General features: G+C 44.6%; 1 protein-coding gene across 7 annotated transcripts in view; it reads right to left on the bottom strand.

Moving 5' to 3' along the window:
- Positions 1-3694: 3694 nt before the first annotated feature.
- Positions 3695-25996, bottom strand: part of MEAK7 (MTOR associated protein MEAK7) — a 254710-nt gene continuing 232408 nt past the window's right edge. For 6 of the 7 annotated variants that reach the window (XM_078671081.1, XM_078671083.1, XM_078671085.1 and 3 more), the window contains 2 exons: positions 19167-19343; positions 3695-6009 (listed from right to left, as the gene is read on the bottom strand). In XM_078671081.1, the coding sequence (XP_078527207.1) occupies positions 5881-6009; positions 19167-19343 (306 nt within the window). In that variant the 3' untranslated portion in view covers positions 3695-5880. Of the gene's footprint in view, positions 6010-11305; positions 11913-18278; positions 19344-25996 lie in introns of those variants that run through there. The other variant, XR_013603851.1, reaches the window with a different exon arrangement.

Raw genomic sequence — 25996 nt, 5'->3', positions numbered from 1 at the left:
GGCAACAAAACTCGTAAAATAGGGAGGGTCTGTCGAGGATGGTACAAGCCAGTGTGGCGACCACTCACTATAGGCCTAAACTTGGCAGGAAGGATGGCATGGATTGGCACACTGTACACTTTTGATCAGAAATCAGAGATATGGTCTTCCTTAGTTAAAAAGAAGCGCCACACTGATGCTTTAGCAAGGCATTGCTGGAGAGAAACACGTAACCATACTGTGTGGTAGCAGCAAAGCAAGACGAAGGCTCGTGATTCCAGCTGAGAGGACGCTTATTGATCTGAGGGCCAACTGAGAAGGACACAAACGTTGTGTTGGATCTATGCTGTGCTCCAGAGATGTTATGTGCATCATGGGTTGACCTGCTTAGAATATGACCTACACTGTATCCATCTTTTGGAGTAAAAATGCGCAAAAATAAATAAATAAAAAAACATATCCAACTTGGCATCATTAAGAAACAAGTCACAATGCCTTGATGGCATACAGACATCGCTGCTTGCCATTAAGGTGCACAACTTGCGTAGAAAGGATAACATCTATGAGTTGAGAATCTAGATGGTACCATGTTTCTGCTTTAGTAGACCTGCAGACTTCATAACTGGCACACCGACTACCAAAGGTTTTAATGTTTCGGTATGACACTAGGGAACCTCTTTTTAAAATGCATAATGCTGCGGATTACTGTTAACCACCTACACAGATGTGAAAGTTGTTTTCTCAAACCTTACCAATTCACTTGGTCAGTGCCGAAAAAACAGTTTCTGTATATTAGCTATATTGCACCAAGCAAATATTCATATCTAAACAAAACTAAATATCTTTACTCTGTTACCAAACTGCTGGGATAGGCAGGTTTAGGAATAACCAAAACACCACCGAACTAATGACGTGCCATTACGTGACCTCAAAGCATGACCCTGTTCAAACTCAACAGTGTTATGACTTATAACAGATGTGGTTTCCTTACACAATATTGTTAGCATTGCAGATCATTGAGCATTGCACCATGCACTGTGATAGTCAAATGATGAAATGCAGTGCATCGACTTAGCTGTTTATGAAAGGCAATCCCGGATCTGCCAGTGTCAAGATGCAGGAATGGGCAACATTTGAATCTTTTTCTTTAGTAGAAGGAAGAGGGAAAAGCCTTTGGGGCGAAAGAAAAATGGCACAATGCGGATCAGTAATTAAAAAAAATAGTAAATAACTAGGGGTGAAAAAAATAGAATTACTTGAGCAAAATTAAATTATGGTAGGACATTTTTGGATTCATTATTTAAATAATAAACATATGTTGGGGGTCTAGAACAATGGGATATAATTGTCAACAACTGTGAAAATGTAAAAGAACACTTGTGAATAATTCTTCTTAAATATGGAAATAGAACAGGAAGTGTGAAAAGTTTGTCTCGCGTACAAAAGAATTATGGGTGAAAATTCTTGTCTTCTTGACTGAACAATCGAGCAGGGAAGTACACGAAAGATCTTGACAATTCCTAAGGTGGCCTCCATTCCCTTTTGAGATAGTTTATCTAGAAATACTTTTCTGGGTGTGTGATTGAAATCTGTAGTACACAAAATGTCAGTACTGGCACGGATTGGCTTGTTTTATACAAAGATGATTCCATGAGTGCTACTTACAAAGTGATGAGCAGGTGACACGCACATATCCTGCAAATAGTTCACAATATTCTGTTGCTTTCCTGTACATGCACTAAATGAACTAGTTCACGTTTTAGTGATAATTAAACTTCATTTCTTCTTTAGACAAACTTTTTTCACCAACGTGTGCTTTCCTCAACTTATTTGTTAACCATTTTCATATAAACCTATAATTTTCTTTAGAACATTTATAAAAACTTGAATAATACAAATATCTGTCTTTTTTTAAAACAAATATTATTTTATTTATATTTATTAATGAAACAAAATGTGAATTGTTGATTGTTGTTCCTCCAGTCATTATTTTACTTGACAGCTGTTCTGGATGTATCCAACCAATATTTGTAATGGTCGCTCAAAATGAAGCAGCTGTGCAAGGTGTCAACCTGGTTAGTTCTCTTGTTGCATATATGTTGGCTTCCTCACTATAATGTCTTCAGAGAAAATGCTATGAATAATACCTTCTGAAATAAATGTTTTAATTCCAACCAGTCTTAAAATCTGTTGTTTTGTTTGTGAAAGCGTACAACCTCTGTTTGTTATTGGCTCCAGCTTCTAACTGGCCATTAGAAAGCACTTCCCAGGTCCCTCAAAATGCATAAACACGTTGCTTTATTCTCCTCTGGTATTTTGCATATTTATTTCTGTGGTTTTATAAAGCTTGGACCAGGCTGCCATGGGTGATTGAGAGCGTTTTTAATGGACAAAGGAAGCACATAAACAAAATTAGAAACGATCGGAGAAAAGAGCACCTTTCTGCCTTGAGGAGGAGTATTTTATGAGCACAAAGGCTGGAGAGGGCTATATGAGTTTCACAAGCATGCCTGTTGCAGGGACTGACACACTTTTTTGAGGTTAATCGGGTAATGCTGCCAGCTTGACCTTTACACTATAATGTTGTCCAAGTAGGTGGCAGTGATGTTTTCTATTACAGACATGGTTCAGTTGTCCACACAATGGAAGGTGGCAAGGGCACTTCCGTGGGGAATCGGCCTTACAACGCAGGCTCAGCTACACAAGGCGTTTCCCCGCAAGCCGTACAACGCTTCCCTTAACCACACATATGCCTTAAGAGCATATATGTGGCTAAGGCAATGTGCAGTCTAGTTACCCAGGGGATGGGCGGGAAAGGAAGAAAGGAAGGGAGGAAGGACGATCGGGAATTGGGAGAGATTACAGTGAGGTAAGTGGGTCTGGGGCCGGGTCTTGGGGGAACTGGAGTTTGGGTAGTTAACAGGTGTAGGGGACAGTTTTTAGAGATCAGGGTGGGGGGCTGGGTAGTTTATAGGGTGGGGGACAGGTTTTGAGGCTAAGGGCGGAGCAGGGGAAAGGGGACTGTTTACCGGGAAGGGGAAAGATTTAGGCCTCAGGGCAAGGGGGCTGGGTCGGGGTATTTCAGGGATGTAGAGGATAGTTTTTTGGGCTCAGGGCAGGGGGGCTGAGGTCAGTAGTTTTTGGGACGTGCAGTTATAGGGGGTAGTTTAAACCACAGGGAGGGTGTGGGCTGGGGAGGGGTAGTTTAGGGATGTACGGGACACATTGTAGGGTTCAGGGCGTGGGGGCCTGGGTAGACTGTGGGGCATGAGTTGAATTTTTTCTGCTCAGGGCAGGGAGAAAAGAGACACTTTCCAGGGCAGGGGGCAGGGGTATGATCATTAGCATGGATATCTCTTAACCACAAAATTGCATGGTAAAAGCATGCGTGGTAAAGACGCTGTCGTGGTAGAGACCGTATGGTACAGGCATGCGATGGTCTGGCATGCGTTGTACCATCATACAAACCTTCCGTGCAACTGGTGCACTGCTTGTGCCAAATTACAATGGCCTTCCATGAAAGTTACTAAAATAAATAAAAAGCCAATTCAGTATAATAAGGGATAAAGCGCACACACTGTTAAATATAATGGCAGTGTAACAGTGCCGGGTTAAAATACAACCAAAATGCAATCCCCAACAAGTAGGACAACTTTGCTCACACTCTCATAGCACAATTCTATATCAAATTACATCACAAGTGACAAAGACCAAATTAAGGAGAGGTAGAAAGTTTTATTTGTAACAGGTTATGTAGATTTTAAGTCTGAGTGGGAAACTTTGACAAGTACAGAGTAATTTATTTCAAGAGGTGCAGACATTCCACACAGAACAGTAGTACAAAGTATGGAGTGATAAGAGACAGTTCTAGTACAGAAAATAAATATTACAACTAAAAAAAGAAAACCACATGAAATAATATTACAAGTAAAAAAGGCAAACTTGCAATGACTTATGAGTACAATATGGGAAGGGAACATTTGAGGGGGTTTTCTAATGAATACTGCTGGAGTGAGCCAGGAAATATTCAGTCATCATGATGTAGAAAGCATTTGGTCCAGGAAAGATTCTGGTGAGGTGTTACATGAAGCAAACAGGGAGCAAGGTTAACCTCACACAGCAACATATACAACATGCTGAAAACCAATCAAGGCCACTTCAGCATAGCTATTGCAAACTTTCTCACAGTAGTAAAGTGGTGATCAGGAGCTATACCCTAGGTGGACAGGCACTCCTTGCTGTATAGGCGATTCAAGCATGCCGAAATTAGACACATGGCTGTCAGGCATCACTGCACACCACTAGCAAAGCTACAGCTTCTGAAATGTTCATGTTCAGAAAACATTTCGGATTAGTTTGGCTGTAGTTAAGCAGGGGAATCAACCTAACACATCTCATAGAGTAGTCCAATGAGTGCAAAATGTCCCTGAAAATACTCCATATAGGTTTAAGAGGAGAAGTGACCCAGACCTGAGAGGTTAGACTGAAAATTACAAAATGTTCGCCAGAAACAACGCTCCAGAAAGGTTAAACTGATGGAAAGGGTCCCAAACACGCCTGATTATTTGGACTGCGAATGAAGTGAATGCCCAAATAAACATACTCCTGATATGTTAGGCTGAAGAGCAAATGATTACCAATATGCCAGGGTCTTGATGGGTTAGACGGAGGAGAGATACTATCAGTCACGGCCGGTGTAGGTAAGAGTGGTGGGGCGGTGTGGCTGAGTTGGGGGTAGGGGGGAATTTATCAGACGAACACAAGGGAAAATTAAATAAATAATTTTCCCTCGTCGTCTGTCTAAATAACTGCCTCAGCCAGCCCTACCGCCTCACCGCTCTTACCTGCACGGGCTGCGGCTAGATACTGTGCAGAAATACTTTCTTGCTAGTGTCACCAAAGGGAGCATTTTTCAAAACAAGGTCATGATAGGTTTAGCAAGAGGGTATGGTGGAGCAAAGATCATAAGCTAGAATGGATTTGTTTAGGCAGTCAAAGAGGAAGATTGTGAGTTTTCTGCTGGCTTTTTCACCTTGCCTACATACAACTGTAGTTAACAAGGATTGAGGCTTTAAAAAGTGACTCATTCACATCGGGTTTGCAATAGTCACATATTTTACATCTCGGAAGATGAGCGGCTTACGGAAGGGCCAGTAGAGTTAACACATCCCCTACTTCCCCTTACGCAGCCATTAGCTCTCAAGCAAACTTGAGGTTGTACATCAAAATAAAGAGAAAATACTGTGTCACAAACTAGCAGAGGTGATGTACACCTAGTATGTAGAATTTGTGTGCGTCAGTCACTGGAACTGCTTCCTGCATCCTACATGCTGCCCAAGGCTCACTGTAAAACACCTTTTACAGCAAAGGAGGCAATGCCTCTATTTTTGTCCAGCACGGTATGTGACTGACTCTGCCACAGCGTTACTTGATTATCAGGGTTGGTGGGAGTTCAGGGGAAGTCCTTCATCAGCAAATCTTTGATTCTACCATAACCCTTGCTGTTTCTTTTACAGATAAGATGAAATATAGTATTATTAGAAAATATTCATGATTCTAAAAACAAAACAAGCAGCATTGCAGCATAAAATATCTTAAGAAGCTGGATTCCATTCTTTCTTGTGCAGTCACAACTTGAAAATTGAAAGTGAATATTGCCCTGGATTCGATGGAACAGGTTGTGCTAAACATAGAAAGAGGCACGATGGGCACAGCAGCTTTGGTGGTAAAACGTGCAGACGCAATAGTAGCGGCACCCTGCCTTCCAGACGCGCAGGACGTGGTCAGTCAATTCCGTGTTTTGTCAATAGGGCTTTAATGATTTTCAATTCTTACATTAGTGAAGGACATTTCCTCACGCCTCCATTTTGCAAATAAAACGTCAGGGTCGTATAGCACAGGTTAGTCTCCATCCTCTTCTTCATCCTTTGCTTTTTCTCTCAGGCCATCGCTGTGACGTGTTACTCCAGCCATGTCTAGCAGTGCCCGTGCATCAGGATCTGCATCCAAGATGCTCTTCTTACTCTTTTCCTAAGTACAATTTAATAGAATACAAAATGCAGTGAGACACAAAAATTAAAGAAACTCAAAAATTAATAAATAAAGCAGACAAATGAATGAATGCGTAGTTCACTAAGCATTTAAGCGTGATGAAAAAGAAAACCCACCAACATAAAACATGTTTAAAATAGCTAAAAACGAATCGGGATACTCCAAATATTAAATAACAGGAGGGGTACAACTTTCATGAAGATAGTAAACTCTATATTGTGAGCCCCCCCATTTTTTTTTTTAAATAGGCCTGCAGAAATCAGTTTAACAAGCTCAGCAGGAAGTTACTTTTAGAAGGACAATGCAGTCATTGACACTACTTACCAGAATGAGTAGTTTTGCAGCTTTAATAGTTTCTAGATTCACGTTGCACATTATTTTGCCCTCCAGCAGATAGGTCTGGAAAACTGTATTTTTTCACCTTTTCTCCTTTTTAATTTGCGTCATTGACATCTATTATTTGACTTTAGAACCCACCTTCGTGACGTCAGACCTACCTCCTAGATTCCTCTGTACAACGCAGCCATCTTCAGATTCTTTCATTTTCTACCCTCCAGCCCGTTAGTAAGTCCCTCATCAGGGGAAGTCGGGTCAGTCACATTTGAGTCCAGAAACTCTTCAGGCTGCAAAATTACTCCCAGTGGTAAGTAAACATTTCGTTTTGCAGAGTGCATCTTTTCTGGATTCCCATTCTGTGCATTGATTTTATAGCAGTTTGTATGACCTCATTGGAATTTGGCTGATGAAGAGTTTGTATTTGCAATACGAAGATGCAGCACAAGGTTAAATTCAAAAATTGAGGCGGATTTGGGAGAAATCCAAATAGAAATCCATATAATGATACAATCAATTTTAGTGCTGCTTCAATTAACACACGTTTTCAATATGATGCGAGAGTAAACCGCAAGTGGCAACCAATGCCTTAATAGAGAAGTGGTCCCGAATGAAAACTTATTCATGTCATGCTAACCTGACAGCAATGTTGAAAGCAAAATCCTAATTGATTGTATCATTACATGGGTGTATATTTGGATTTCTCCCAGATCCGCTGCAATTTGTGGGTAAAGCAGTGCACTACCTTGTGCTTCATCTTTGTATGCTACTCATTAACAGGCACTAATTGTGTTGAAAAAGACTATTGTTTGCTTAATTACAGATTGTTGAAAAATCAGGTGCTTCATGTAATATATCAATTGATACCAAGCCAGGCAACTGATCCTCAGTCTTGATGATGATCCCATATTTGTACAGGATCGAAACGTCGTCGACATACACTCGTTACACTATGCTTTGACGTATTTTTGTTTTGGGTGCAGTAGTGTTTTGCTTTTAATATGAAGTGACTTAAAGGTGTTCTATTAATGTTGGTCACTGTATGCTTGCCTGTACATGTCTATAGGTTTTTTGTTGTCAGTTTTTAACACCTGGTTTTCTGTGAATTATTGTGTTTTTTGCTCATTGTTTGTTTGAGTTCATTGTTTGTTGCTCTCTTGATATTTGGTTTTGAAATGATTCTGGCTGGGGTCATTCAAATTTTTGTTTGAATTGTAGTAATACAATTGAAAACTCTGATCAATGAATCGGTTTATGGAACTAGATTTCTGTATCCAGAATGACTATATTTATTTTTTTGTTAAAGGGACGTTGTCTCTAGAATTACTGCTTGACTGCCTTTCATTTTGCAGTGTAGCAGTGCCTTGTGGAAAGTCTTCTAGCTTTCAGTACCACCTGCATGTTCTTTTCTGGCAAAAGCAGGTGTCCAAATTCTAACTCTTCAGGAGCCATGCTACCGGGCCCTACGCTGGCAGGGTATGCCCAGATGTGGGTCCCTTGCTCACTTTGCTACTGGATTCAAGCTAGCCTAACTGATGAGGGCTGTTAGCCCAAAACCGGTCCCAGGATGCTTGCTTCCGGTCCAGGGAAGACATGGCTTGGCAGTTAGGCTGGACTGTTACCATGAGGCACCGGGTCAAGACTGATTTGCATATAGCTGTGTCTGAACTGGGGTGGTGAAGTGAGAAAAAGAACGATGATGGATTCAACCTAGATCTGTGACTGGGGGTGAGTGTCTGATAAGTCACAGCGCTCCACCCATCATCTCCTTGTGTTTGCTTTATTTATGACAGCTGCCTGCACCTCCGATTTAAATCCAGACACGCTCAACCATCCATGCCTTCTCATGATACCTGTTCCTAAAGGCTTGCTGGCAATGTCCGTTGCAACCACAGTTGACTTCAAGAAAGTATTGCTGATAATATTGCCCAGAGCGAGGACACTCCTTGCCTCCTTATACTGATCTGGTAGATGTTGCATAAGCTCTTCCATTTTGGCCCACTGCTGGGACCCCGGGGGGGGGGTCACAACTTGGCTATGATTGGTTCTCTAAATGCTTCTGTCCCTTGGTCAAGGATGCTCTGCAGCATGGGGAGATACTGATTTTTCCCTTCTCAGGGCATAAGTGTTTCCAGCAAGGAACAGGACTGAGTCTGATCATCTTCTTGCTTTACTCCAAACTTGTATGCCTCCCTCTTGATGACAACATTGTATGCTGCAATGTCATCTGGCAGAGAAGGCCTTAAAGAGAGGCTTCAATAGCCTCCTCCAGGGAGTCATCCATCAAGCTTTTGGCACCAAGCATTTTGGTGTTGTATTGCTCCTCTTTGCCCTCTTCATACATGTGGATTTCCTCCTCTGGCTTCTCTGCTGGCTGTCGGGTTAGTGGTGGGTCCAAGTCTGCCTGTTCTGGTTCTGTCTTTGGGGGGGTCTTTCCCTCGAACAAGAAGAATAGGGATTTGGTACCCTTCTGTGCCACTTCCTGCTTTCTTTGAAGTAGTGCCTCCATCTCAGCCTCAAGCCTCTTATCACTCAATGTCAAGAGTTTTCGGTTTGGTGGGAACCATCAACAGCCATCTTTTTCGGTGTTGAAGTGTCCGACTATCGTGATTCTTTCTCCCTTCTGCGCTCGCAATTATCTTTAAGTTTCAAGGCTGGTTTCAAGGACTTGCCTTCATCTGTGTACTTTTGTTTGGACACATGATGCTCTTGTATGTTCTTTTTTCCCCCACAATCGCCAATACCATCAGTGATGGGGTAGACGTGGAATGGTTCTACTTCATGACTTTCGGTTATGCACCTGTGTGTGGTGGGCCTTTTTTACCTGCAGCAAGTGCCCCAGTGGGTGGGCCTTTTCTGCATCTGAGCTCTTTCAATCGCAACACTCTTGCCGTCTGAGATTTCTCCTTGTGCTAGTTCAGTACCCTCCAGGGCCTCCTTGTCGCTGAAGAGTTGCTCTCTAGGGTCCGCATCCTGAGACTACACCATGTTATAGTGTGTCCACCTCTGTTTCTACCTCGATTTTCGTGTTTTGGGCAGGAACTCTGGGCAGGTTCTGCAGTCCTCCGTTCAATGTTCTCTCAGCAGGCCTAGGTGGCAGACTTCGTGGCTGTCTTTCTGTGCAAATTTGTTGTGGTGCTTGGAGGAAAAATGGACCAGTGTATGCTCCATCCCCAATTCACATTCTTCGACCTACATAGTCGTTGCCCACATGTGTTGTCCGGTGAAGAACACCCGCTGGTGTTTTTTTTTCCAGTGTCTTCCCTCGCCGCATTTTGATGTTGTTTATCCTCCTCTCTGTCTCTTTTCGGGCGGTTTCCCATCGAAAACACCTTTCTTCCTCTTGCTTGTGTGCGTGCATCCATAGCCAATGGCAGAAAAAAATAACATGAAGATGGATAACACATACAAAGGATTCTGGGAGGTATGTCTGACGGTATTAAAGTCGGACCTGCAGCCAAATGATTAATGATGCAAAAAAAACAAAATAGTAAAGAGAAGAAAAAAAAAAAAAGACATCAACAGACCTAATCACCAGATGGAGGAATAACTCACAGCAAAAGAATCCAGAAAAGATTCACACAGCAAAGAAAAGTGTTTAACTAAAGTGAACTGCTATTTACCATCATGATATTTGTGTCCTCAATATTTTGTCCACAATATATTTGGAGCACATTATTCTATATTGAATATTAAGTTGGACACCCCATACATAATGTGCAATATGTTTGTCTTGAATGGGAGGGATAGAACAATTAAAGTCCTACTTTTTTTCACCGCAAAAACCTAGGGAAAAATACGGAAGCTATTGAGGCAGTGGCGTGAGTACAGCATCACAGATCTGAACAACGAGCGTTTGATGATAAACCCTACAATTGTCCACTGGGAAGGATTTTTATTTGACTTTAGAGTTATACACTGTGGTGAGGGTGAACAATTTGGTAAAACGCAAAGGTGTCTGTTAATCTGGGTGCACCAAAGATGAGCTTTCTTCCCACAGGCATGATAAGAGAGTTTCAGGCAAGAGTAAATGGGAAGGATATTTTATATTCAGCACTGCCACCCTTGAGCCTGTCAGGAGTGCTGCAAGAATTGTATCAGGTGGAAATGGTAGAAGGACAGCAACTAAATTTGGTGCGTTATATACAGTCCACGTTACGCCTTATTTCTGAGGAGAACATCTTGGAACAGGAGCTATCTACTGCAATTGGTAAGTGTCCGACGTTGAGCTAATGGTATCTTTCAGGTGTCATGAATACCTCACCCCATCTGATCCACTTGTAATCGGAGCCTAAAAGGGCTGCAACAATAAGGCAGTTCATTGAAAGTGTAGAGAAAAAGCCACAGTGAATAGAGAGGTACTATTAAATTCTGTAATAGCATTAGTCACTTACCTGCAGTTAGAAATGGAAGAAGTATAGCATAACGCCCAACATAGTAGCAAGGTATTTTATGTCCTCTGAACCAGTTAAAGGGATCATTTGATATGTATAAACAAAGCATTAGTTCAGCTCAATTGCATCTAGGCCAAAATCCACACAAATTGCCATTGTCAAACAGCCATTGCTACCAGACTGGCCCTCCATAAAACCTACAACAAAGTGACATGACCAAAGTCCTGCAGCACTCTAAGTTTTTATCAAATCATGTCTTACGCTACATTTTTCATCCATGGCATGTTCGATTAGAGGGTCTCAAAAAGGCAGCTCACTGCATTTACCAGTACATCCGCTGAATTATCCATAATTTCTGCTTCAAGACGTTCAGAAATGAAGTCCTCCTGTCCTCCTGTCAAGAGTGGACCCGTGGCCAGTCTGATCATCCAGCAGTACTCCCAACTAGCTTTGCCACCACCAAGATTAAGAAACTTTTAAAATTTGCAAATCACCTTTCTCAAATTAGTTCCTAGCAGAGATAGAGTCAAAACCAGGATACATTCTGCTTATCTTCAAATCCCATTTATTACTAATCGCCAATTCAACCTCTATTTACCAAATCAACTAGGACGAACCATCTGGGGGAAGTTGAAAGTTCCACACACTTCCTTCTCCAGGAAGGTCCAGCTACAAACATCTTTATAAAAACATCATTGCATTTCTGAAAAATTAGCTCTTCATAATGGCATTTAGATTAGTGTTCCCTTCACATTATCCATATTCTCTCCACAGTATTTGGCATCTATCCTGGAATCAAAATCCTGTGGTTCTGGGCAAATTACTTAATTTCTCCATGCCAAACAATGCACGCGACTTTGTGTAATGTAGCTGGTCCTTATATAATGTGACCCAGTACCATTAGGTCAAGTTCGCACAATATAAAACTGAAAAAACAAAAAATTCAATCTGTATGCAGGGGATTTACATAGCACAAAAACAGCTGCAAAGGGAGAGAACACCTATCGGCATTTGATGTTCTGATTTTTCAGAAGAACTTAATTAAATCTATTTACTTGGAGCAAAGACTCCAACATCCTCTTGTCACAACTCCCAGAAAAAACAGTTGCCAATATAAAGTAAAGGAATGGGTCCATTCTTTCCATATTGAATATGCTACTTACCAGTATGCATCTGTTCTTGGCATGTAGGGCTGCTAACATTCATATCTATGCATAGATCGCCGCCTAGTGTTGGGTCCGGATGATTGCACATTGTTGTCCTGGAAGAGTCTTCGAAGTATCACGAGATAGGTGGCTCCTCCCCTGGACTACAGGGCGCATGGGCATCGGCTCCATCCCCAGATTGTTTTTAGCCATTGTGGCAGAGATGGAGTGAAATAGTGTAAAGGATGTCCATGCTAATGATGAATGTAAGAGTGTGTCTGCAGCCGCTACGGGCACCGGGGAGGAGGGGGGGCGATATGAATGTTAGCAGCCCTACATGCCAAGAACAGATGCATACTGGTAAGTAGCATATTCAGTTCGAGGCATGTGGGCTGCTAAATTCATATCTATGCATAGAATACATAGCAGTCCCTCCATTAAGGGCGGTTGCCCGTGCCAGCTGCAGAAGTCTGAAAGAGTGTCTTGAGAACAGCCTGTCCTACAGCTGCTTGCTGCTTGGAATGCACATCTACACAGTAATGCTTGGTAAATGTGTGTGGTGTAGACCATGTGGCTGCTCTACAAATGTCTTCCAAGGGAATGTTCCCCAGGAAAGCCATGGAGGCCCCCAATTTGCGTGTGGAGTGCGCCCTTGGGGGTATTGTTAAAGTGCGTTTAGCCTTTTGATAACAGATTTGAATGCATTTAACAATCCATCTGGCTATTCTTGCTTTGGAAATGGGGTTGCCTTTGTGCTGTGCTGAGAAGGCAACAAAAAGTTGTTGTGTCTTTCTAAAGGGTTGTGTTCTGTCAATGTAGTACATTAGCGCCCTTCTAACGTCGAATGTATGAAGCATTGTTTCTGCTACCGTTTGTGGGTTTTGGAAAAATGCAGGTAGGTCAATAGTCTGGTTCATATGAAACTGTGACACCACCTTAGGAAGGAATTTGGGGTTAGTGCGGAGCACCACCCTGTTAGAATGTATTTGGATGAATGGCTCTTGGATTGTGAGCGCTTGCAGCTCACTAACACGTCTGAGCGACGTGATAGCAATGAGAAAAGCTACTTTCCACGTTAGAAACTGAATTTCGCAGGAGTGGAGTGGCTCGAAAGGTGGGCCCATCAGCCTAGTGAGGACCACATTGAGGTTCCACACCGGAGCTGGTGGTGTTCTTGGAGGAATGACTCGCTTCAGTCCCTCTAGGAAGGCTTTAATGGCAGGCACCCTGAAAACAGAGAGATGCTGCCTATTCTGTAGATAAGCCGCTATGGCGGATAAATGTATCCGAATAGAAGCGTACGCTAGATTGCATTTGTAAAGATGTAACAAATAGCAGATGATGTTAGGAATGGATGCATCGAGCGGGTTGATATTGTTGTCCGCACAGTAAATGACAAACCGCTTCCATTTTGCAGCATAGCAAGCTCTGGTAGTGGGCTTTCTTGCCTCCCGGATGATGTCCATGCATTCAGGAGGCAGGTTGAGGTAGCCAAATTCTAAGACTTCAGGAGCCAGATCGCCAGATTGAGCTGTTGCGGATCTGGATGCTGAATGTCGCCATGGTTCTGCGTCAAGAGCCTGGATGTGAGATGCAGTCTTTGATGCGGTACCACGGAAAGTTCTAGAAACGTGGTGTACCATGGTTGGCGTGCCCATGTTGGAGCAACCAGGATGAGAGTCATCGAGTGTTGCTTTAGCTTTCTTGCCACCAGCGGAATAAGAGGCGCTGGGGGAAAAGCGTACGCAAATTTGCCTGACCAGTTCATCCATATCGCATTCCCCTGCGATTCTGGGTGAGGGAACCTGGCGGCAAAGCTTTGGCATTTTGCGTTTTCCCTTGTGGCAAACAGGTCTATCTCCGGATGACCCCACTGCTGGAAGTACGGGTGGAGTACTGATGGATGTATCTCCCACTCGTGCATTTGATGGCTGTACCTGCTGAGCAGATCCGCCATCTGATTGTCCTTGCCTGGGAGGTGTTCCGCCATGAGGAAAATGTTCCTCTGAATGGCCCACTTCCACATGCTCTGAGCCAGGTGAGACAGCTGTGGTGAGTGAGTACCTCCCTGCTTTTGTATGTAGTACATGGCAGTCATGTTGTCCGTCCGGATCAACACGACCTTGTTGCACAAATGTACTTTGAAGGATTTCATCGCCATGAAGATTGCCATCAATTCCAGGTAGTTGATGTGCAACTTCTGTTGCTGGGTGGACCACAGTCCCTGCACAGTGTAGTGGAGCACATGAGCTCCCCACCCTTGGAGAGATGCGTCCGTCGTCAGGATAATCTGTGGCACTGGCTCTTGGAACGGTCGTCCCTTGCAAAGGTTGTGTGGATTCCACCAATGCAGAGAGTTGTATGCCCGACTAGTCCCCGAGCCTGTGTCCACTGATTTGCCAAGCACTCTTGGAGCGGGCGCATGTGCAACCTCGCGTGCGGGACTATGAAGATGCAGGAGGCCATCATGCCTATCAACTGCATGAACACTCTCGCTGGTAGGGAGTGTTGCGGTCTGAACCTTTGGATCAGCGACTGAACGTTGTCGATCCTGACCGGGCTTGGCTGAGCCATAGCAGTCACGGTGTTTATTGTCGCGCCCAGATACTGCCGTACATGGGCTGGTTGAAGGTGTGACTTTCGGTAGTTTAGGGAGAACCCCAGACTGTGAAGGAGGTGAATAGTGTGGGACATGTCCGCGGCGCACTGTTGTTCCGACTTGGCTTGAACAAGCCAGTCGTCTAGGTACAGGGAGACATGTATGTTTTGTCTTCTGAGGTGCGCCGCCACTGTCGCCAGACACTTTGTAAACACTCTGGGGGCAGTAGTCACACCGAAGGGTAGAACTTTGAATTGATAGTGCCTGTTTATAATGGTGAACCTGAGGTATTTCCTGTGGGATGGGTGGAGTGGGATGTGGAAGTAAGCATCCTTGAGGTCCAAGGTTGCTAGGAAGTCCCCTTGATTTAGCAGGGGAAGAATTTGTTGTAGTGTCAGCATGTGGAAGTGTTCTGACAGTATGTACATGTTGAGGGGGCGCAGATCCAGAATAGGTCTGAGGGAACCGTCCTTTTTTGGGATGAGGAAGTACAGGGAATAGACTCCTGCGCCTTCCTCTGCCACTGGTACGAGCTCGATTGCGCCTTTTTGCAGCATCACCAAGACTTCCTGCTGCAATAAGTGCAAGTGCTCTGCCGACATAGGACGGTGTCTTGGGGGAATGTTGGGGGGAGTGGATGTTAACTCCAAACAATAACCGTACTGGATAAGTTTTCTCACCCACCTGTCTGTGGTGATGGACGTCCAGACTGGCAGGAACTGCTGGAGTCTCCCCCCGACAGGTGTTGGATGGTCGGGGGGCAGTGACAGAGAGTCACTGTTTATTGGCGGCAGAGGAACGGGAGTTGTTGTTCCCTCTGCCTCTGCCCTTGGCACTGTTACCTCTGTAACCCCCTCTACCCTGCTTGGGGTACGAGGATTGTGCACCACCCTTCGTGTATTGTGATTGCTGACCCAAGTGTCCTCTGGTAACACCACGCGCTCCTGAGCGATGTAAAGTGCTTCCCCTAAACTGTTGTGACTGAAGCGCCCCCATGGACTTAGCAGTCTCGTTGTCCTTTTTAATTTTTTCAAGGGTGGTGTCTACATCAGGACTAAACAGTCTGTCAGGATTGACGGGCTGGTTGAGGATTGTAGTCTGGATGTCAGGCTTAAATCCAGATATGCGAAGCCAAGCTTGTCGCCTCAACATGACGCTAGTGTTAATCCCCCTAGCCGCTGTATCTGCCACATCAAGTGCACACTTTATTGCAGCGTTTGAGATAAGCTTTCCCTCTTGTATGAGCATTTCGGCTGCTTCCTTAAACTCATCAGGTAGGTGTTGAAGGAGCTGTTCTAGGGTGTCGTAATGCGCCCTATCGTATCGTGCCAATAGTGCCTGTGTGTTTGCAATACGCCATACATTGGCAGCCTGCGCCGCCACCCTCTTGCCGGATGCCTCAAGCACTTTCGACTCCTTGTCTGGGGGAGGAGCTTCACCCGTGGTTTGGGAGTTTGCCCTCTTGCGGGCATTGGCGACCACCAACGAGTCTAGAGGCAACTGTCCTCGAATATATGCAGGATCTCCAGGTGCCGGCCTGTATTTTTTCTCGATACGTAGGTTCACCACTCTCGCCCTGGTAGGTTCCTTAAAGATCTCTGGGGCATGTTTAAGGACACCTTTAAGCATAGGAAGTATTTTAACTGTTCTTTCTGAGACAGAGAAAGTGTCAAACAAAAAGTCTTCCTCCACCGGGTCAGCATGCATGTCCACATTATGATTTGCTGCTGCCCGTTCGATTAAAGCATTAAATGCTGCAGAATCCTCTGTTGGAGATGTACGTGCCCCAAAACCCTGTGGATCTTGTACCACCTGATGTCCACCTTGGTCCCCAGTGTCGTCATATGAGTCCTGCTGAACATCAGGGTCATTGTTCATCATCCTCTCCTCCTGATTGGTTGGGGGAAGGTGATGGACTCCTTCTCGGTGGTGGCAGAATAGGCTCAATAAGGGAAGGAATGTCCTGTGCTGGCCTCTTCTTCTTCAGTGGAATAACATAGGATTCCAGTGGTTGGGAAGTGATTTTCCTCTTATAAAGAGTCAATTTCCCTGTTTGGGCATCGATGCAATGCTCAGATTGGTCTTCTGAGGCTTGATAGTGATCTGAGCGGCTCTTTTGCGTCGACGGATCCGACGGTTTTAGCACCGATGTTGTTGCAAATGCCTTTGGGGCCACCTTCGGTGGCAGAGTGTAAAGAAGCTTGCTCGAGGACTTCGGAGGTGTGTCCACCGATTTTGGAGCCGATGGCGTGGAAGCCGTGGACGACAAAGTCTTCTCCCGAATACGTTTCAGGGAGTCGGTGACCTGCTTTGTGAAGGAGGTAGAGGGTTTTGTAACCGACGGCCGATGTTCGGTGGCGTCGGAGTCCCTTGGTGTCGACGGTATTTGCGTCGACGAATCTTCGGCTGCAATGTGTCGCGGCTCCGTTGAAGGCTTTGGCGCCGACGCCGTTGCTGCAGATCCGGCATCCTTGTGCCGATGTGTTGTGCCAGCGGCCTTCGGGTCGTGGCTTTTAGTCGACTTTGGGTCGACTGGGCGTTTACTTGACGGCGCCGTAGGAGCGTCCGAAGGCGTGTCAACAGTTTTAGATGTCCGCGCCGGAGCAACCGTGGTCGACGCCTGATGGACGGCCTTCTTGGAGGAGGGTTCCTTGTGCACCTTCTGCGGCGCTGTCGACTCGACAGCCGTCTTCGACTTTTGTGGGCCGGAGGGCGACGGAGTCGATGAAGGAGCAGGCTTCGATATTTTTTGTAGGACGTCGGCCATTTTAGGTGTTGTCGAATCCGTAGGTTTCGGTTTCGATTTCGGCTGGACGTCGGCCATCTTGGGTGCCGTAGAATCCGAAGGTTTCGGTTTCGATACGGGCAATGGCGGCTCCGCTTGAGTGTCCGTGGTCGGGCCAGAAGGCGGGGCCGGGGATAGCGGTGCAGGGTCGTGGGTAAGGCCGAGTGGCGATCCTGTGACCTGAGCCTGAATAATGTAGACTTCGGGGCATAGCTCTTCCTCTGAGCTATCTTCCGCGGCCCCATAAACTTCTTCGTCGTCCCCTACCTCCTCGACGTATTCAAGGTCTTGGGCCTGTCCTTCGACGTATTCCTCTGAATCGGCCTGGACCTCCGTCGACGGTGGCGAAATCTGGAGATGATGGCTATCACCTTCTTCCGCGGGGGTCGTCGAATATGTTGTCGGGTGCCGGTGTCGCTCGCTGGGCCTCCAGGCGCGCCGCGCGCCGATGCTTGAGCGTCTTCTTGGACCTGAACTTAGAGCAGGCCATGCAGTTTTCTTCGTTGTGGTCCGGTGACAGGCATGTATTACAGACCGGATGCACATCGATGTGTGGATATTTGGATCCACAGACGGGGCAGAACTTGAACGGGCTCCGCTCCATGTTAAGTTCGTCTGGGTCTTGCTGCGACGAGAGGGCCTCGATGTCCGAGGAGTTACTTGACTCCGTAGATTTCCGGGTCAGAGAGTCGGACGACGCTCGAGACCGTACGCAAACAATACCGACGCAGGTAACTAAGGCCTTTTGGCCTTAAGATCAAAGTTTATCGGTTCCGACACGGAGACGTCGAAACCACATCCGAACCCAATGGCGGAAAAAAACAATCTGGGGATGGAGTCGATGCCCATGCGCACTGTAGTCCAGGGGAGGAGCCACCTATCTCGTGATACTTCGAAGACTCTTCCAGGACAACAATGTGCAATCATCCGGACCCAACACTAGGCGGCGATCTATGCATAGATATGAATTTAGCAGCCCACATGCCTCGAACGTAAACTTTACTCGCTCCCCACTGAAACACACTTTGCCTCATTCAATAAGTTAGTTATAAGAACTAGTCTGCTTAATAGATTAACTATTTGATAGAGCTCCTCTAGCCGGTCAGTGTCTAAAATAAATGTCTAAAAATGATGACAAACCACTTTGGGGAGGTGTGGGGTGAATTAGGACTGTGTAATTCACACTTTTTAGATCTGGTCCAAATGATGATGCTACTCCCTCTCAACAGGCACTCACCAGTGCAATATATATAATTAAAGCAATACTGGAGATTTTGGTTTGGATAGCACCCCAAATAGCTTGCAAAATAAACATTTTTAAAGCAACATGTATTGTACAGATATTGAAAAAAAGAATCGATTCACTAGCAGGTGGTCCCCTGATTCCTCTACCTTCCACTCCATCTAACTGATTCAGAATCTGCTTGTAGGGTCATAGGTAGTTTACATTTTAGGACACCAAGTTATAGTCTTATTGTCTATTATTCAGCACTAAGGTTTAAGGCACATCTGCACTTCCAGAGCTATGTTGCAAGCAAAGAATAAGGGATGTCTCTGTATTGTCTTCCCAGTAAAAACCATTGGTCCCCTTCACAGCTGACATCTTGGAATGCAGCTTCCTAGAAGAAAACTGGAGATGGTCCATTTTCGAAGCTTGCAGGAACATCAGTGTATGGGTTAATCCAAACAGAGATACTAAAACTTTAAGAAGCTTTGGGAAACAAGGTCAAAATCAAATCCTGGGCATATGAAGACATAATGCAGATGTGGAATAACTGTGCAGCACAAAAGATCCAAAGGTTTCCAGGGAAACCAAGAGGAACAAAGAAAGGAAAGCTATAAACACAGACTCTCCTCCATCAACCTGCAAAGGGACTTACATCAGTTTCTTTATTGTATCCTACTCCCCACACTTCCAGCACGTCGATCTTAAAGTTCTCGGTCGAGGAAAGTTGCCGACTGTTGTATGTGGTACACCTGGGCTTCGCTTTGCTGTGCCCTTGTCCAAAGTCACTGTCTATCCAAAGTCCAAAGTAATTGTGCTGTCCTCCCATGCCCTGTTAGGGAAGATGAATGACAAGCTACAGAATCAAGTTACAGAATCAAGCTGAAGGAAACATGGCATGCCATAGAACATAGCATTTTAGGAAATTATTCAAAACATGTCCAAATGCCATGAAGTACTTTAGTGCAACTTAACACATCTACAAGGTCTTGCAAACAAATAAATAATCCGTTATATAACATTGCAGTGATAGGTTAACAGGAGCATTGAAGCATCAAACTAACCTAACAGGAGGTGGAAAGAAGAGGAGCAGTCCCTGATAGACACTGTTGTTACCAATGATGTCATGTCAGATGTTGCAGTGATGATATCAATGATGTCATACACCATGTCATGAGTGATGCAATATGTGAGGTAATTAGCAGAGCATGGCAAGGGCACGTGTTATAGTTACTTTAGGGCATGAGTTACAGTTACTTGAGATAACCATAATTGGTGAATGTGGTGATGGTGTTTTTTTAAATTGGAGCTAAGGAAGACCAGTCATTTCAAACTTTGAGCTAAGAGGGCTAACAAATCTACCACAAGACGATTACACAATCTACAATTTTTAATAAATTGTCCCAAAATATATACGATTCTGGTGTATTCTCCATAACTAGAAAAATTGCCTTAAGAGGTCGATTTTCCTCTTGGTTTGATTGCAACCGAGTTAATAACAAGTTTTAATTACATTTTCTGCAATTAGCAATTACACAAGATGCTGATAACTGCCTAGCGAATCAGGTTCACAGTTGCTTTTCCTATTAGGGGCTTGGTTAATGTTTTTTTTTTAATCTAAGGTGTGGTATTTAATTTTCCTGACATACTTGTTTAGAATACTTGTTACAAATGGGGAGATGTTTGTAGACTTGTTTTTTATCTTCCAGACAGGAACTGACAACAGTTGTGGTGGGTTCTAAAAATGAGACAACGGGAAAATTATTGGTGCACTGTTTTAGGGTGAATTGCAGTATTTCCAATAAGGAGTCTTTCAAGAGAAAAGATGGGGATGGAATTAGGGGAGGGTTTAAAATAAAGCTTTCTGAATGCCATCTCCTACGTTCTGTAAATTTGGTTTTAAGATGGCAACAATATCATTGAACTTCTCAAGTAGTGGCAGTAGGAAGTGAGAAGGCAGGGGTATGAAGCATAGAACTGAATTTCTTAAACAACTGGTTAATGCTCGTATTAGCACTACTGATTTTAAGGTCCAACTCGAGTGTGCATTTATTTCGCTTGGGATTTTTTTTAAGGTAAAGAATATATCATGAAGGAATATTTTGGATTGGAGAGGGGCAGATTGGAGTGGCACACATGGTTTTGTATTTGGGTGGGGAAGATTGTTTTGGAGTGGGGTGGTGGCAGGTTGTTTTGGACTGAATGGGGCAGATTGTTGTGGGGTAGATTGGAATAGGGTGGATGGGGAGGGAGTGGGTGGTTTGGAATGGGGTGAGGTGGATTGGAGTGGGGTGAATTGGGGTAGATTGAGTAGATTGGTATTAGGTGGATTGGAATGAAGTGGAGTGCTGCAGTATGGAGTGGGGCAGTATGGAATGAAGCAGATTGTTTTGGATTGCAGTGGGGTCGATTGTTCTGAATTGAGTGGAGCAGATATTTTGGATTATAGAGGGGCAGATTGAAGGGGGGCAATTTGTTTTAGATTGGAATGGGGCAGAATGGAGTGGGCCAGACTGTTTTGGATTGGAGTGCGGCAGACTGGAGTGGGGTGGATTGGGAGGACTGGAGGGTGGTGGTTTGGAGTGGACTGGGTTGGGGTGAGTGGTTTGGACTGGAGTGGGGTGGATTGGATTGGATTGAGGGGGGCGGATTGGTGTGGGGCGAGGTGGTGTGGACCAGAGTGGGAGGTTTGGAGTGGGGTGGATTGTTGTGTACTGCATGATTAAGTGTTAAAGCAGCATTTTAGAAATTACAAAAGAAACAAAGTTGCTTTGCAAAAAAATAATCTTCATCTTTTAAGAACTGCTCCGTGTGCTAAAAGAAAAGAAAGCACAAGTGCAAAGTGAGAAAAGAGAACTTGAAAATATAAAAGCAACTTAACTATAGAAAATAAATCTTTGCAATTGTGTTTGTCCTGCTGGGCACACGCTTTCTGCAGGGCACTAAAAGTTAAAAAGAGCAAAATAGTACTTCAATCACGTCAGGAGCAGTGGACAGACACCGATTAAGTTGAATCAATCAGGGCTTGGTCCCTGCTCCACAGAGAGCAAGAAAAGGATGTTAGGCCTGCCTTGATGAAATACGAGGCTTGAAAGAAGAGTGCCACGTGAGTCAACAAATGTTAAGCAGTGAGTTGGCTCTAAATCCTTTTATGTTTACAACAGAGTCTCGCAAGCAAGATGCATGCACTAGCGCATGCTCTCGCAGGCGCAACCCTAAAAACAAGGTGACCCAAGATACCACTGAGTGTGGGATTCACTCACTGACAAAATCTGGCACACTAACCGCTCATGGCACTTCTACACCCGTCCCAATTTCAGCTGCAATTGCAACTGCATTTCATCGTAAACTTTGACTTTCTTTTTGCTTTGTCATATTAAAATTCAGGTACACATTTTTTACCCATGCACACAAACAATTTGAAAGTCGATTATTCCCAGTAAACTAAATTAAATCTTTAAGTACTAGTACCTCAAAATGTATCTAAACAATACTAAAATACATTTTTATTAAAAAAAGAAAATCTCAAAGAAACACAGCATGGTCTTGTACCCTCAGGGTTCAATCCGGAGAACACCCAGTAGATTTTTCTTCGAACATTAGGGGTCAATCCTAACAACAAGTAGATTTCCCTTGGAAGTAAGGCAAGCACACTTAGATCAACCTACCATTCACAGCAGGTAAAATGGAAAGGTGGTGCTCCACGAATCTCTATTGAACTCACTCAGGCGAGGTTTGAGTTTGGAAAGGGAAACCTCCTTTACACCACAGTCAATACCACCATATGCCTTTACACTGCAGTCACTACCACAACAGCGACGTAACGACGCGTTCCTTTACCACGCAAGTTGTTACAACAACTTGCTTTGGGGGATGAATTGTTGGACTGGTGTTGTATTTTAAGTCCAACACCTTCTCTACAGATACACTGACTGGCGTTGGAATAGTAATTTATACTATTCCTAAGTCCAGAGCTCCCCTAAGGCGAGTTGTTGTAATGACTTGCGTGGTAAAGGAACGAGTGGTAGTGTTGCAGTCGGGGTACTGACTGGGATGTAAAGCCATGCTTGGAAAATGCATGTGGGGTTCAATCATACATCCGTTTGGATGTAGAAGTAATACAATAATATCAGTCAGATCATCAGGGTTTTTTAAGTGGCTTCTCTTCAACCTTTCTTTGAATACAACCTGCACAAAAAAGATCATGTGCACAATATGAGCACCAATAAAGTAAATACAAAACATGCGACAAGGGAAGCTCAAATTTAAGCATACACATCTATGCACTGGCCTTTACGGTCATCAAAGCGGTGAACATGAGTAGAAGGGTTTCAGTGAGGCTCTTAAAAGAAAGGCTCAATAAACTGAAGTGAAGGCAATAAGCTAATGTCGGAGGGGCAGGGCTAGTACTTAATTTGTATGGAAATAAGTGCCAGAGTCCTGGGACGACCCAGCTTGGCAGTTTGGGCTGGACTGTTCCCATAAGGCACAGGGTAAAGACTGATTTGCATATGGCCAGGTCTAAACTAGGGTGGCATGGTGAGCAAAAGATTGTTGGATTTAACCCAGATCTCTTGACTGGGGGTAAATGTTTTGATTTGTTCTGCATTCCGTCCTTCAATTGTGTGTCTTTTGCTCTCTAGCCCTAATTCCCCCGGTATGCCTAGACGTGAATCCCGGGTTCACTGTGCCACTGGATTCAAGCTATCCTTGCTGAGGAGGGGTGAAACCCCAAAACCAATCCTAGGATGCTTGTTTCCGGTCCAGGGAGGACGTGGTTTGGCAGTTTGGACTGGCCTGTAGCCATGAGGCACAGGGTCAAAACTGAATTCCATATAGCAAGGTCTAAACTGGAGTGGCATGGTGAGCTAACGAATGATGGATTTAACCCAGATCTCTTGACTGAGGTTGAATGTTTTGGTTTGTTCTGCATTCCGTCCATCAATTGTGTGTCTTTTGCTGTATATTTATATTGTCATCATCATAAAAACAAAGATATAGACCCTGTGTGATCTCTCTATTCAGAGTGGACAGCCTACATGGACTGGAATGTGGATCAGAATATTTCAAACGTTCCTGCTATCTCTTTTTTATTGTTAATAAACTGAAAATTCTTTATTATAAAGATTAGAAGAGAGGAAACTGGTCCCCTGGGATGAGCTGAATATTTGATTCAGTTACGGGCAAGCCCAATAAAGCTCAATGTGTTGAGTTTGCCTTTATCAGGCTTATTGGGTCTGTAAAAATACATAACACTTATTTTTGACTTCTCAAGCAAATGTAACTTTGGCATGAAAGCTGACTGAAGTTAATGTGACAACTGTTTTGTTTTTTATTTGTGTGTTAATTAGACAAACCTGTGCTGACGGAAGACCAGTGGTTGGAGTTCATGTGGCAGGTGAGCGACATTGGGGACTGGGTGTATAGGATACTGCTGCTCTCCATGTTGCTCTTTGCAGTCTTCTCCCACGGCCTGCCTGTTATGGAGCCAGATTCAGAGAGCAGAACCTGTTGCGCAAGTGTTGCTGCAAAGCGGCCCTTGCAACAGCGTTCTCAGCCTACTGGTTGTGATGTTCATCAACTCTCACCTGCTGCAGGAGGCGCAGAGCCAGTGGCAACCTTACTTCTCCACACTGGCACATCGAGAGAGCTTCTCGCAGTTCTGCACTCAGATTGTCGGCCGTGGACGACAATCATCCTGGGAGATGAAGCCACAGTTTCAGGGTAAGAAGGATGGCGTGGTCATGGTGTTCTTCAATGGATTATCACACGTGTGATTTGACCATTTCTGAGGTTGGGGGCTTGTGTAAAACTTGCACAGATCTGTGTAGTAAATGGTAACTTCAAAGGCCACTGGCTGAGCTCGTCCACACTGTTGTTTTAAGATCCCGCCACATGGTTCATGATCAGGGAGATGCCCTGGCCCTAGCCAACTGCAGAGGCATGAGTCTACTGGCACAGTACCAAGTACACCACCCTGCCCTGCTGGTTGTAGTACGTACCACATAGCAGTGCGGTTGTCCATGAGAACCTGTACTAGCCTCTTCTTGATGGACAGTTGTAAGGTCTTCAATGTGAGGTTAATGGCCCGCAAATGCCAACAAACTGATGTGGGGTTGGGCTTCTGCCACAGACCGGAGTTCTTCGATCTCCAACTCTCCTAGATGATGCCCCGAGCCTCAGTGACACATCCGTCAGCACCATCAGTTCTGGGTGTGGTAGGGAAAGGGGTCTACCACTGGTCCAATTGCAGTGGACTCGGAGACATGAATGCAATACAACAGGTTTCCTTAGTGCTGGGCCCACTGAGGATTCAGATTTCTCTGCAAAGCCCGCATATGCAGACTGGCATGGTCGACAACAAGGATGCAAGGGTCGAGAAGTCTCAGAGCCACTCTCACCGAGACCCAGGAATGAGGCTGAAAAATCGGGTAAAGTCTGACGGACTGCAAGGACAGGTATATGAAAATATATGTCTTGCAGATCCAAGTCTACCATCCAGTTGACTGGATCTAGGGCTGAGAGAACCAGAGTCAGCATGAACATTCTAAATCTGTCCTTCCAGAGGAAGGCATCCAAAGGTGGAAGATCTAAAATAGGTCGGAGGCCTCCAATCTACAGCACAAGAAAATATTTGGAGTTTAGAACCTGGCCGTATTTCTGAAGCCAGAACCAATGAATGTGACCTTTGGACAGTAGAATTTGCACCTCTTGAAACAAGATAGATATGTGCACCTTTGAAATTTGCTCGAATGTGGTCTGGAGATGCGATGGATTGGAAATAAATGGAAGGGCATAGCCCCGTCGGACGTTATGGATGACTTATCTGTTGGATGTCACAGACTGCCACCCTAGAAAGAAAGGCTGGATCCTCATCCCACAGGGTGGTTGTGTACCGCTAAACGCGAACTGAAGCGCCTTGGAGGCTGATGCTGCAGGGAAGAGGGACTGTGAAGATCACTGTGCCTGGTGAACTACAGATTGCCTGCTTGATCCCTATCCCTGACCACGAAAGGGCTGAGGTGGCTACGGCAGGTGAGCCTAATGCTGCCTATTTGCTAAACCTCAGGTGTAGCCTCGGAGGAGACAAAACTAATGCAGAAATATGCCTACCTTTTATTTTTAAGCTTTCCAGGGTAGAATCCGCATGTTTGCTAAAAAGTTGGGATCCATCATAAGGCATATGCGAAAGAGGGGGAAACAATCTTTACCACACAAATTGTACATTGCAGTGCCTTTACTACTCATATATTAACATGCAATTTTTTACCACTTATAGGCCTTTACCATGCATGCAAGGTAGTATAGAGGTTTGGGGGGGGTCTACCCCCAAAAGATAAAAATGTATGTGAGGTAAAGGCATATGCGTGCTAAAATAATGCGGGGTAAAAATGCTTTAAAAAGGCATGTGATGTTTTTACCTGCGTTATTCCGTCATACAACCCCATAAGGGATAATACATGGATAAGACAGCCTTGATTAGAT

The sequence above is a fragment of the Lissotriton helveticus genome, chromosome 12 (assembly GCF_964261635.1).
Source record: "Lissotriton helveticus chromosome 12, aLisHel1.1, whole genome shotgun sequence".
In the NCBI taxonomy this organism is placed as follows: domain Eukaryota; kingdom Metazoa; phylum Chordata; class Amphibia; order Caudata; family Salamandridae; genus Lissotriton; species Lissotriton helveticus.
This window is presented reverse-complemented; position numbering and strand designations above follow the sequence as displayed.